At 43.0% G+C, this 14,784-nt stretch overlaps 1 protein-coding gene across 3 annotated transcripts in view; it reads right to left on the bottom strand.

Annotated features, from left to right (window-relative positions):
* Positions 1-4,732: 4,732 nt before the first annotated feature.
* The window catches only part of MKLN1 (muskelin 1), a 94,257-nt gene continuing 84,205 nt past the window's right edge, over positions 4,733-14,784 (bottom strand). For all 3 annotated transcript variants that reach the window (XM_085082032.1, XM_085082051.1, XM_085082042.1), the window contains exons 17-18: positions 8,163-8,217; positions 4,733-6,260 (exon numbers count right to left, since the gene is read on the bottom strand). In XM_085082032.1, the coding sequence (XP_084938158.1) occupies positions 6,139-6,260; positions 8,163-8,217 (177 nt within the window). In that variant the 3' untranslated portion in view covers positions 4,733-6,138. The remainder of the gene's footprint in view (positions 6,261-8,162; positions 8,218-14,784) is intronic.

Raw genomic sequence — 14,784 nt, forward strand, 5'->3', positions numbered from 1 at the left:
GCGATGCCACGCTGGAGCTGAACAGTCGACTGAGCTCTGACAGTACTCACACTCTCCAGGTCATCAGTAAAAGCTGTGCTGACTTACAGCAAACAGCTGGAAGCCAAGGAACCGTGGAGCTGTGTCTGCACCAAGTATAAATTAAGATTTCAGGGTACCAAGGTGATGCACTGACAGCAGCTCTGTTGGAAGCAGAGCACTGAATTTGGGTCACAGCAATATCTGGAGTTCATCCCTATCAAACTGAGTCCACGAAAACAAAGCAGACAGCAGCACTGTGTTATCCATTAGGAGCTGTGTTTGGGGAAGATGCTGCCCTGCAGAGCTCCACACCTAAGCCCTACAGCTGGAATGATACACAACTCACGCAGTAATCAGCATCCTCCTCAGAGGTTTATGGGTATAACCAAAGCACACGTGGATAATCCCAAACTCCAGCCAGCTCTGTAACCTCTGCCAGGAATGCCAAAGGGATACCTGCTGGCATCCCCCGTGAGGCTCTCCTGTGGGACTCTCCAGCAGCAATAAGCAGGTCATTAACTGGATTCCTCTCCAAAACCACGTTTGGATCCATTGCCTACAGACAAAAGCATCTGGAGTCAATTTATCCAAGCGCTGAGCCATGGACTCTTATCCTGGTTCCAGTACAGTAAACCTACTTTTTCCACTCCAACTTTTCATTATAATAGAAGCTTTCAGTGGAAGAGGGATTTTGCCTATAAGCCATTACCACAACTTGAATAATCTCCAGTATAACCTTTTCCATTATAGGATATAAGGTCTCCCATTCCCACAGGCATTTAGATACACTAACAAGCTTCTGACAGCACATTTACATTTCAACAGTATTTACAGCTTATATACTACTAGCAATCTATATCAAGAACAAGTCATATAGTTGTTCTTAAACTCTCCTTTCACAAAATAAGACCCATCTCCAAATTAACACATGTACTTATTAAAATAGGCCAAGCTCAGCGTTTCTATAATCTTCCCCTAAATCAAAACACCAATAATTTTAATTTTTTAACTGGGTCCACCTCTGTTTCTGTAATAAGTACAGCTATAAAACAACACAAGCACTTCCAGAGACATACATGAACTGCTTTTACTGTCAGGACTTCACTTGACAATAGCCAAACATTCCTTAACTCTGAGCCAACTAATAAGCTAAAATTCAAAGCATACACGGGGACTCAAGGTTTCACAAGACATTTTTCCACTTTTAAAAACAAAGGGACCGAATGGAAACATTATCTAATAATTTTTGCCATGTTACCCAGAAGTGGCACAGCATTACATCAGCAGAATTACTGTCTGTACAGAGATGGAGGTTGTACAGAGGTTATTCAAACCAAAAGTTCACTCAACAATCTCTGCAAAAGTATTTATTTCTCGATTCTGAAATGCAGGAGGCAGCAAGAGAGCTAACAGTATTTGTGTTACAGGTACCTAGCACCCTCCTGCATTTGAAACAAGCAGCATTAATGTTCATCTTTCTCACAGTAAGAGCAGCAAACAAGTCTGAAGTGTTCCTCAGGACCCTGCTCTGAATCCATCCCTCACCAGGGCAGGCTGGCACAGCAGGGCCACATCAGCACACCACTTTGGGACAAAGAAAACTCCCTTCGAAAAATCTGCACACATCAGGAAAATGGCTCAGCAAACAGCTGTTCCACAAAGCCCTATGGAAAACACTCTTCCAGAGTCATTACTCAGCTTTGGAAGGAGTTTCTTCTGGAAGAAGAAATAGCTAATGGAGCCCTGGATACTCGTGGCTGCCAATTGAAGACACACATGGATGAGCTGTGGCAATCCCTGGCCGCCAGCCCCACACCTCTGCCACCCTCCTGCAAATAGGTGGGTCCAGTTCATTTGCTTACTGACCCCTCAATCTTTAAACTGTAATCACTCAATCATTAATTTTTCAGGCTGGGTAATTATAATCAATGACCAAAAAGTTTCAGCAATTTCATTTAACTGTATCGCTCCAGGACAATTCACAAAGGGAAGCTTTTCTTTGCTCTTTAGGAAAATTTCTAATTTCACTCTCATTGCCACTGCCCCAGGCAATGACTTAGAAAAGCTTTTCCAGTTGGGTGTTCCCAGACTGATTTTCCAAAATAAGAGTAAGATTTGGCTAACTGAAGTTCTGGTAGGAAGCTCCAGCTTGATCCCTGAGCCAGCCCTGTAGCTGTGTACACCCAGAGCTATCCCAGGCAAACCAAAACCAAATTCCAGAGGTTTATTTACACAACTGGGTATGACTACCTTAACTACCCATGCAAGATGCCATCCAGGGAAAGGGCAAATCCAACTTTTCCAAGACACAATTCTCCTTCCTCATTATACTCAAAGGAAGAGATTATAAGAATAAACACATCACAAATACCTTTAAAACAGCCAGAAGATAAAAACTGCAATTAATTTCAATGAACATTTTGTATCATCCTTCAGGCCTTCCCAGGATCAATACTAACTAATGGGATCTTCAAAATAAAAAGGCAGAAAGGTGGCTAAAGGTGGCTGTAATCTCATTTAACAACATGTAACAAAGTCCTTCTGCCACATGACAACATTTTGGGTCACACTGCAAGAGCAGAATGTGCTTGGAGAAGTCATTCTGGGAGAACTCTAAACAAGTTCTGTCTTGTGACTACTATGAAGGGTTGTGTAAGACAAACATTTAAAAACTCGCTTAATTCTACCTAATCCCAGTGACCAAAAAACCTAATTCTGAAGGGCTTTATTTCTCTAAGAGAATGTGTCACTTGACAGAAACAATATGAAGAATAATTTCTTTTTTTCCAAGGAGATGATCTACTGAAAGATATTGTAAGGGTCAGTGTCAATGAAGAACCAAACACAGAGATTTCAAGGGATATTTTTAAAAAAGCTAAACCAAGACTGAAGTCTGGATGTCTGTATCAAATCTACCCCACCCTGACCTTCTCTAGCTTTAAAAGACATACCAGAACCTTGTAACTTTGGCTTTGAAGACCCCAATCATGATGAATGAGTCCCTCTCTGACAAGGAACAATGCTTTCCTTCGCAATACCTTATTTACAAGTTAACACAGAATTTACAGATAAAACTACTCACTGTAGTGCAAAGATTATGTGGTGTCAAGTTCACACACAAAGTCACCTTATAATCTAAAGTAAAGGCAAATAGAGTAAGTTTGTCTTGTCTAAGCTAAAGAGCAGCCTCAGACACAGCCTGCAAGCAACAATGGTGAGGTTCAAAGACTTCTCACGCACAGCTTGGATATTTATAACCTCGCATGCACTGGGCTGTGAAACATTTTCAGGTGGCTGTTTTCAGATCCAGTGGGTTTCTTTTCTGTTTGTATTTCGGGCTTTCTGTAATGAGCACATTAATGCTTTCCTGGAATATCACCAGTGTCTTTAAAGATCAGCATGCAATGAAATTCAAACTGCCTGTGTCACTGCCTGACAACTGGCTGACTTTGAAAGGAAATTTATACTTCAGTGCTCCGAATTTTGGATTAGATTTTAAAGCAGGTAGCATAGCATACACCAATGCAAAGAAATCATTTGACTCCTAGCCTTAAGGACACAGATGAAGGAAAGACCCTTGGCAAAGCCACAAGAAACCTTCCCTTTGGATTAACCTCTCTGGCCACATGGTGCCTCTGCTGCTCAACAAATACTGCCGAGCTGAGCAAAGTTTCTGCTGGTTAATCAGCAGCTGTAATCCATGAACTGTGCTGGTGCGAGAGGCATCGATCTGCTCGGGACAAAGGCAGGTCAATATTTGATCATCCTCAAGTGCTCTCGTTAGCTGGGACTGTCAGTCCTGCAGAAGCAACGTTCCCCTCGCTCAGACAAATCATTGATTTGCACAATGCTACAAAACACAGAGCTGAGGTTGCCGGGCTCTGTGTGCACCCCCGGCGCAGAGGACAATGAGTTTGGATCGAATTCCTGTCAGACAAATCAGACCTGACATGATGCACTGCTCACCAGCAACACCACTCACAGCTCTGGGTGTTCCTAAACTTCTGTCTGGAAGCCAGGGCTCTTCCACCAAGGTGTATCTTTTGGGTTTTTTAGTTATCCAACGTGGACACACAACAGTTTATGAAGAGCTTAGTTAATAAGAGAACTGTCACAAAGAGCTTTTAATCATCTGACTGAAGCTGAGGATACACAAGCAACGAGATCAAGTGATAAAGGAGCACAGCAGCACTAAATTTAAGTACTAGATGGTTGCAGAATTTTGGCTGGTTGCATTAAAAGTGCTCAGTTCAATCTCAATGGAAGCAGTACCTGGAAAATTCCCCTTGTATCTATAATTGAACTGTATAAACTCAGTGTTAGTGAACAAAGCCTCAGCACAGGTAGCACACCACAAAGCCCAGCAGTGATATAAAACTTTCCATGTCAATGGGAAAAAACCTGCCATGTTCCAAAGAAACGATTTCATCAGATTTCATTTCCCACACCGAATGGATTCTTCCCCAGACAACTGATTTGCCATCCACTGAAGTGTACAATGTCTGAACAGTCTCAAGTGACAGGTTAAAAACACTTCATTTGTAGAGTCCTCCCCGAAGACAAGCCTGGCCTCTGACATACTGTTCCCTTTTAAGTGATTAAACACTAGTATGAGGGTATTTTAATTTATTTCTAATGTACCAGGACTACAAAAGTCGCACAAAGAACATGATAAAGAGGCAATACAATCAAAGCAAGCAGACACTCAAGCTCTGAAAAAGACACTTGACTAACTCTTTATTTCAAGAGTCCAAATCATCTTTGCACACACAGGACTTCCACCAAGTTCAACAGGAGCCACAGTGGGTGCAGCAACAATACCCAACTGGCATGAACACTGCTGGACAGAAAGTTTTGCAGTTTCATATAAATATTTACATCTGCCAGTGTGTACTGAATGCTCACGGACACCAAATGCAGAGTTTCTGATGTTGGGTATGCGTGTCCTTCATTCCACTTCACAGTGCAGCACCAAGCCCTTACGTTATTTATAAAGAAGGCTTTCAGCAAGAGGAAGAATGTATTTTCTATACATATGCATCAGCTCATTTTCAAAGAGATTGAAGCTAAGAAGGCCTCCCTCACATTCAGATCTAGGTCTAAAATGCATTGACAAGGGAGCTGCACTACACGGGAAGGAGACAAGCTGTTGGGAGCACTGCCCTGTATTCATACACACGGACAAACGCACATAGAAGCACATGGAAACGAAGACAATCTGCTTCAGAAATCCTACACCCAACCCAGGGTCAGGTTGCAGAGGTTGCGGGTGTGTGTGGTGGAAGACCCAGTTCTGCCTGGCTCGCCGAGGACCCGCAGGGTTTCTCAGTGGAAGAGCACAGCAGCAAAGAGATCAGTCCCTGAAAAGGGGTTTGTGCGGACAGCACGCTCCCGTTTTCCAGCAGTAACTCTGAGTTTCCCTCTTGCCTGCCAGCTTTAAGTGGAAAGCTCCAGAGAACAGGAGATAGGGATGTAGGCAGTCAGTTTAGATGGAGCCTCAGATGCAATTAGACATGACTGTCAGCACGAGTCTGGGACGAGGAGACAGACGGTTCGGAATGCGCGCTCGCCTTGCCGCGACACGCCGCGAGTACAGACTCAGGACACAAATTACATCACCTCAACACGTGCCAGTGTCCTGCCACCAAGCTACTCAGCTGCTGAGGACAGAGGTGTAGGATAAAGCTATACATCATGACTAGCTACAAATGAGGAAAGAAAAACCTCTTCCCCCTCTTCCTCAGGAAACCCAAAATAAAACCCATCACCTTTAATCCCAGACAACTCTCAAATTTTCCCCCATAGGCAAAAAGATCACTGTATGACTGGGTTTTATTTCTTTTTCTTTTCCCCCCACCTCTTCATCTTACATTTGCTAACTCAAAATCCAAAGTCAGAAAAAATATATATATTTAGTCAGAAGTATGTCAGTTACATTTTATTAACCTACTCCAAGGGAAAAGCTCCAGGGATTCACCATACAAGTATAAAACCCCTTTCAAACACCTAGGGGTTACTATATTAACTTCATCCCAGCAGTCAATCAATGCAGTAAAAAAATTAAAATACTGAAAATGGATGCTTTTCCCCTCTTCCATGTGTCCAGTGATTGCTCCATTACAGCGTGATGAGGTCCACCAGGTTGCCTTTGGGAGGGGTCATGTTGTCTGGGAAGAAGTTGACTAATGTGTCAAAGAGCTGAGTTCTCTGGGCATACGTGTGGTCAACGTCTGAAAATCCTGGGGGAGGAAGGAAAGGGGAAAGCAAGTCAGTCCTCACAATCCCAAACACTCAGTTTAGCTGTGGAATTGTCCATTTGGGATAAATGTTAACAGTTTGCCACTAACAAGGCTGCCAGCTTTCCGTCCCACTACTGTGAGCACATATACAGAGATCATGTCACCCCAAGTCAGCACTGCCATCAAAATGCCATAAAAAGTAATAAACAAACGCCTGTCAAGCTCATTGACAGCCCTGAAGAAACAGGGGAAGCAGGAGTTCTCAGGGGATGGGTCTGATGTCCCAGAAAACAAAATCCGTGTAGCTATTTTTATTTGGTGCCTCATTTCTTCTGTCCTCGGGCTTTCTTCGTTATCTTCACTGCCATAACTAGAACTGCTCCTTGGACTGCTTGGAGTTTTCCTTGAGACAAGCTCTGCTGATAGCAGGAGTGCCAACTCAGCGTTGGTATTTACTCACTGGACTTGCACCTGGCTGCATCTTGGCACAAGAGAGCTTTGCAGATCGCTTTCTGAAGTGCTGCCTCCCAACACAGCACAGTTTGGTTTGCATTGTTTATCCAAATCCTACACTAAAACCATCAGCAAGAACAATAGGGCAGGCACACGACGATTTCCTCCACTTTGGATTACTTTAATTGCTGCTATCTCAAAGGAATGCTTTTTAATTCCGTGAACTCACTCTTCAGTTAATCAAAGTCAACCAAGTTAATAAAATCAGGGAGGATTGGGGTTTTTGTTTTATTTTCAAAGCACCTCTATCCTCCTATCTGTAAGCCCAAAATCTGGATAAAGTACTGTACTGAGTCAAAAACTAATTCATCTTTTAAAATGCTTAAAACTAGGGAGAAGTTTTGAGGGCGGTGAAGCACTGGCACAGATTGCCCAGAGAAGTTGTAGATGTCCCATGCCTGAAAGTGTTCAAGTTCAGGTTGGATGGGGCTTGGAGCAACCTGGGATAGTGGAAGGTGTCCCTGGCCATGGCTGAGGGAGTGGGAATGAGATGATTTTTGAAGGTCCTTTCCAGTCCAAATCATTCTGTGAGTCTATGAAAAATCCAATTTTTTTGGAACTTGGGTTTTCTTTCTTAAAAAAAAAAAGAGATCTTATAGGGTCAACTAGATGTCTTCCAAACCACAGGAACTCAGCAGAGCTTCCTCATCCAGCAGGGCAGAAGTGCAGTGGGCTTTCTCTTTCCCTCAATTCCTTGGAATAAGAATTATAACTCCATCAAAAACTGAAGTCATCCATTCTCTTAACAAGATCTCAGTGACTTGAGGACACCCCAGCACTACAAGGATGTAATTTATGCCTGTAGCCCTCTTACAGCTCACCCAGGATGACTCTCTGAGATCTCTAAAAGGGATCTAAAAGAGTTAACTGGACAGAGCAGTGAAACAAATCATGGCTTTGGCTCAGCCCTCCTGTTTCCAGCCCTTCACGCCACTGTTTTCTTCGCTCTTGACACTCTGCCCAAAGAACTCTTTCTGCAGAGAACAGGGCGAACCAAACTACTCCAGGAATTGCAGTTATCACAGCAAACAGAGCCGTAGCCATGCTGTGAGATTCCAAAGTGACATGACAGGAGGTGCTTTATTCTGACCAAGGCTTCTGTTTACTTGGGTAACAGCGAATGATCAGATGTAATAAGAGACACAAAATGATCCCGGGAGGCATTGGTTTAAAACCACTGATGTTGACAGATGTTTTACATATGGGCTTGAGGCATTGGACACTGGTCATTATAAATAACTTCTCAAATGTCTGGGTAGTGGCACTTTGCATATTGAAAAGAGCCTGCAATGTTGATAGGAACTATAACATTTGATATAAAAACCAGTAGAAACTAAGAGTAATTATCAGAGGGAACATCATGTAATTCCTCTGACACACAATACTCACCAAGAGTCGTGAAATCCGAGCCAGACTTAAATAATGCTGAGGCAAGAAGCTGAAACTGCAGCAGAGGAGGTAAAGGGACAAAGAAAGAAAAAAAGTGTTATTAACCACACAGGCAAAACCCCCAAAGGATTCATAGAAGTCCAAGTAGCTTTAGAGTTGCTGTGTTGTCTCTACACAATCCTCAGAACTCCCGTGCCATACACATGAATAACAGCAGCAGGCACTTTTACATGAGCACTACAATTTGTCACCTTGGCACAAGTTGGATGGTTTTTCCTAGAATTAGAGCAGTGTTGATGCAATGAAAGGTAACCATCTGAGAGCTCTAAAAATCTCATTTTTTAACATATAATTTTTTGCCTCTTTGGCAGAAGGTAGAGTGCCTTCCACACAATAACATTCCCAAGGATTAACATGGTACAGCTCAGCAGCCAGGGATTAGATGGCACAAAAACAGGGGAACTGCTGGAAAGAGCATGAACTTCTTCAACACAGAGAAAGCTCTGCTCAGAGAAGCTGTGTCTGCCCCATTCCTGGAGGTGTTCAAGGCCAGGTTGGATGGGGCCCTGAGAAACCTGATCTAGTTGGTCAATCCCTGCCCATGGCAGGGGGTTTGGAACTCAACAATCCTTAAGGTCCCTTCCAACCCAAACCATTCTGTGATTCTAAGGGCAACAACCTTTCTGAGCTGCCAGAGATCTCATATCACAAACACAAGGCAATATCTTTTAAACTAAAAATAAAAATTCTTTGTTTGGGAACATCAAGACCATGAATAAAAATGTTTTAATTAACACATTCATGGTTTTATTCTCCCTTAATGTCTCAGTGACAGACAGTGACCACAGTGTCTTCCTCTGCCCCTGGCTACTGTTTTCAGTCACCCAAGGAGCACCAAAGCTTAGTGCTTTGTCATGTTCCTGTAAAGAAAGAGCTGATTCCTTAAAGCCTTGGAAACTTGTCTCCTGCCTGTGTGTCTTTTCAGCACACAGCCTGAAGGGAAGAAGGGAGGAAAAAAACAGAAGAGAAGCAAATATGTTCAGGGAAGGAGTGGGAAGAACAGCCAGGCATTACATATCCATCCATTTAATTTCAATTTCAAGAGAAAATGGGAACACAGACAATTTGTAGGCATGTAGGAGTGGAGAAGGTGATGAGTAGCAGCCAACGTGAATTTGGCAACAACAAGTTGTAGCACATCAATCTGATTTTTCCAATGAGGCAGAAGGATGGGACTTGGCAATAGACCTTGTCCATTCTGACTTTCATAGGAATTCTAACACTTTTATATGATATTTAAGGCACATTGTCAAGGCATCACTTAGATTAAGCCAACAGGGAAAGGCAAACAGGTCAAATAACTTTTCTGTGGGTGGCCATCAATGGTTTGACATCAAAATGGAGCCTTGAATCAGGAGTGATTCATCTGTGCCCCAGGGTCAGCATCACTCTGGGCTTTCAGTGATAACCTGCTTGGCAGAACAGGGCAGGATCACCAGACCTTACACCACACTCAGACTGACTGCCAGCATGGAACAGACAGCCTTCCAACTGTTTTTCCACTTAATCCAAATTATAATGATGGATTGAGGTGCTTTCACCAGGGCCAAGTGCAAATCAACACAAACAGGAAAAATCAGCAATACAAAACAGGTGCAGAGGCTCTGTGGAAATGCACTTAGGAGCTACAATAGATCAGTATCACCCTTTTATAAAACTGACAAATGCATGAAAAAGAGCAGAATCTTCAAATAAAATACTCTTGCTGTTATCAAGGTTCTAAAGTCTGCTCTACAATAAGGCACCCATTTTGGGATGTGCTGTATCGATTAGCAACATATGAGGAAAGCACTAGAAAAAAAAATTAAGTGGTCTGAAAACCAAGTTCTATGAAGAAAGCTCAAAGGAGTCAGGGCTGCAGAGCCTACACAGAACAATGGCCAAGGACAAAATTGCCAGAAGTCACAGATGAAGAAGGCTGTGACAAAAAGTAGATCTACAACTAAGAGCAAGAAGCTCGAGAAACACTTCAGCAAGATGAGTTTCAATGTGACATCAAGGGAGAAAACAGTTTAAAATAAGGACTGAAGTGTGCTGGGGTAAGCTTGCATCTTTTGGAGAGGATATGGTGGGAAGATTTAGGAATAAGTTAGACAGATACAGGATTGAGAAACTGCAGAAAAGAGGGAATGGGGTGTGAAGTGCCCCCCTGAGTGTGAGGCCTGGCTACATGAAATCACCGCAATGCCACACGTGGATTCCACCCTGAGCTTCGTTTGTGAGAGCAGCTTGGCTTCCCCTCAGCACCGTACTTAAACAGCTGCCCAGCAGAAATAGCTCCAAAAGTTCCAATAAAACCCTTGGCTAAATCCGTGAAGCTTCTGAGAGCAAATGCCACGGCCTGGCCATCCTTGCCTCCCACACAATTGCCCTGTGGCCTCCTGCCAGCTGCCTGGTGGCACATGAAGCTGGGATAAAGCAGATGCCACGTGCTTGCAGGGCTTCCCATGCTCCAGCAGCAACACCCTGCCGCGAGCACAAAGCCACACTGGGGCTCAGGTGCACGACTAAGAGGCCACATGAGCAGGGTTCAGCCAGTAACTCGCTGAACTGAGACCAAAAACCTGCTGAAAACAGCCTCTGCCAAGTGTTGCAGCCTCATCTGCACCAGGCATGATGGATTTTCACGGCTATGAGTTTCTTTGCAGCTTTGTGGGGAAGGAGGATCTTGTTTCCCTCTCCACTGATGGCACCACACTTGAGTTAACCTTGAGGGCTGTTGTTTGTTTGGTTTGAAATTAAATTTGTGTATCAGCTCGCACTTGAAAAGCACTTTCTGATGGAAAAGTCAAGCATGTGAGTTAAGAACATCAGTTAAGGACAGTGCTGAGCCTAAGCTGGTTCACTCTGCATTTGTATTACAATCCCAAACCCTACAATATTCTCCCAAAAGATCTCTACTTTTTTCCCAGAGAACAGGACAGTTATTGCTCACTCAACACTAGGTCTCCCACATACCATTCCCAGCAGATACCCAATGTACTATTTTCTTCACAAAGTTCAAGCTCTACTCTAAAGAAGGAATTAATTTCTTCATCGATTTTCTTATCATATTAATTGTTATTGTAACAGATGGCACTTCAAATTCTGATTAATTTTGGGTCTATCTGAAACTAACAGAATCTGATTTTTCAAAATATGCAGTGTTATGCAACAGCTTCTGAATTCACAGAAAAGCAAAGTCCTCAAGCAAATCACACCTCAGATCTCTCCCATCAGGCACCAGAATGAAACACCCAATTAATGACCATCTAGGAAAAACAATTTGCTTAATATCACACAGCAACTCTGTTATGGAGGCAAGACCAGAATTCAATTATCCAGCAGAAGCATCCAACTGCTTTAATCACAACACCACCCATTTTCTTCTGGCAATCCCTCTGGCTCACTGGCTTCATCCATTCCAAATTAAGCCTCCACTCAAAAGACAGCAGTTCCCTTTGTTATACAATTAACTTCTCTCTCAGAGATCCAACCAACCTTCTGAACAGAGGCAGGGGTTCCTTGGAGACAAACAGATCTGGTTAACTAATAAAAGGTTATATTATGTCTATTTTTATATATTTGCTGCACACCTCTGCCTTTGCACAAATGAAATGGTTAAGGAGGAATGAGTAACTCCTGTTTGGGATACCTGGCAGGGTGTATGAATCAGACAATTCCTCCTCCTCCTCTGTAACGTCTGCCTGTGAGTGCTCAGATCACAGCATAAACCAGTTCCTCAGCTTTGACCAGTTCTCTGGGGCTGGTGACTCCCAGCACAGGCTCAAAGAAGCAAAGAGAGGCTCAAACCCTTTGAGGACAGAGCCGTGGCTCAAATTGGGAAGGCTGAATGCTGTTTTTGTAAAGGTTCCTTGGCTCCAAAGCCTCTGCTCCTGCGGCACTCAGGCTCTGAGGCTTTACAAAGAATCACAGCAGGACACGAAGAAGAGAAACAGGCTTTTCTTAGCTCCTTCCTAGAACTATTTTTCCCATTTGAGCTTAAATTTTCCCAGAAATATCAGTCTAATGCAGATTCAAACAATACTTTCGGGCCCTGCTGGCTTTATCTGTTAAATTTATTAAAGACAAGGTCTTAAGAATGGAAAGTATGAAGCAGCCTTGAACAGGGGCCTCCAGCCTCGGTCTACAAGCAAGTCAGGGCTCAGATTGGCCTCCAGGTCCTTGCTCTTTCTCCTACTACACTCCAAGAAAAACACACTGCGAGTTTTCCTTGCGCTTTTGTATCTGTTTTACAACAATCATGGGATTGAGCTTCATCAGTTGTTGAATCTCCATGTAAAAAAAATCATCCCACTCTCCCATACTTGGAAAGCACTGGACATTTTTTTGTGTCATCTTGATTTCTACTGCAGCCCATTTAACAGCAGCAAAGTTCTCGGCGTGATTACTGCAGTGTTCATGGAGCATCTTTAGCTTTGTACATGAACTACTGATGTTTCTTTAACAGCACCCGTTTTCCTGTAAGTACAAAATGTGGAATTCAATTTGATATTTATTTTGACCATACTTTTATCTTTAGAAGCCTAAAGTTGTAAGCTACCACCAAATTCACATCTGTGTGTGAAAGACAAGAACAGCCATGCCAGCAGAAAATTTTACACCAACAAATGACACTTTTATGCATCTTTAATCTGTTAAATCACGGGCAAAATTCCCAATTCTCTAGGGATCTACCCTCCTTTTCATACAGTGTCAGGGTTATTAACCCACAGCCAGTAAGAAAGATCCATTGCTTGGAAAACATTGAACTGACTGAGGAGGTTTAAGTGATTTCAAGCAGAATCACAGTTAAAGAGAACTGGCTCTGCATTTGTGGGTAGAGAAATTGCTGGCACACAGCCTGTGGCTACTAAACCAAGCACCCATGCAATACCTGTTATTTGCAGGCATTTACTTCATTTTACAGTAATAAAAAAAGGAAATAAAAATATAGTCCTCTTATCATCCCTAAAATTCACAGCAACAGAATGAAAATCGTGGGGTATGTTCCTACTATCAATCATTCATGCTACTTTAAACAAAATTGGTTACTAACGCCAAAGTAAGTTTCAAGAACAGTCTGTTTGTTTTCCTTGGCATCCAACTCCAAACAGCTGAACAGACTTGCCTAACTAAGTTAGAAGGAATTACTTCTATTACAAAGCAAGCAAGCCTCACCACAAGGGGAAATTCTGCTTGTAATGGTATATAACACCACCCAGATCTCAATCCATAAAACATGAAGCCATACAGGCCGATCTCCAGAACTATTGCATGAAGTTGGGGATAAAACTATTCAGCTTGGTCCTTCCAAAATTTAAAAGCTGCCCTGGAAAGAGGGAGAACAGGCAGGAACTGATTCCCTAAAGTTCTGCCACACTAAGAAGCCTTACAGCATTCGATGGCTGCAGCCAATCGCATCTATTGCCTTTGATATTAATCAGGATACAAATCAAATAAAGGCAGGGTATGGAGGTGTCTGGGCTGAGAGACACAATCAAAGTGGTGCTTGAAATTCGATATGGAATCCAAACCGCCTGCGTCAGTCCTTTGGAAAGCACAGGAGCTATTTGAAGATGCAATGCCAGAGCAAAAAGCCAACTCGATGTGATAACCGGAAGGTAAATTGACGTCAACTGGAAATACACCCAGTCAGTACCAGCCCAGCAGCTGGCTCTGTGCCACAGCCCTGCCAGATCTGGCCCTGTGTAAAAAGCTGTGGAAGTTAAAGCTTTATGACCAGCACAATGAATAATAATGAAAAAAACCCAAAACAACAAAACCCAAACAAAAAAAGCATCCCAGAAACTGTTAAATGATTTTTGGAGATGGCTGGAATGGAAGCTTTAATTTTGCTGAGTGGTGTGTGTTGATCTGATGGCCCAGCACGACAGACAGAAGCTATTGGATTTTGTTTGGATCAGACATTAGGCCTGCAGAGGAAGAATCCACAATATATTCACTCAGCTAGATTGAGCTGTCTAAGCTCATTCGCTGGATCATTAATGTTCACAACATCAGTGTGCTCTTTGAAAAGGGGTAATTTTTTTTTCAAACATTTTATTCTATTTCTGTGTGGTATAATAAAGCTACTACATTCTCCCCAAAATCTCAGAGGAGCTCATGCACTCATGTAAATTCTTCACTCCTACAAGGTGGACAAGTTGAACACTACACACTGAACTGGAAAAAGAAAATGCAGGATATTAAAGGCTTTCCTGTGCCAGATGTGCCCAACGTGCAGCTTCTGCAGCAGTTCCTTCAGTCTGTGGGCAACAGGAGGCAGCAGGAGCTAGGAGAAGAGCTTGCTCATCACACCACAGATGTTTTCTGCCCAGGGAATAATAAAAATGCCCAGCCAGCCATGAGATGCAAGATCTCTTCAGGAGTAACTGGCTGAGGAGAGACAGGCTACCAGCACACAGGTGTGACATGAAGAAAAAAGGAGATTGGAGAACACAGGACACATCTGACAGGAGTGGGAGGGAGCAGAAGGGGAAAAGAGAGCATCAGAATTGGGGTTGTATGGTGTGGGTTAGTAGAGGCTCAGACAGGAAGAAGAAACCTTGGATTCTGTTTT

Source organism: Lichenostomus cassidix, chromosome 1Aa, assembly GCF_008360975.1.
Source record: "Lichenostomus cassidix isolate B80296 chromosome 1Aa, HeHo_3.0, whole genome shotgun sequence".
Lineage (NCBI taxonomy): Eukaryota > Metazoa > Chordata > Aves > Passeriformes > Meliphagidae > Lichenostomus > Lichenostomus cassidix.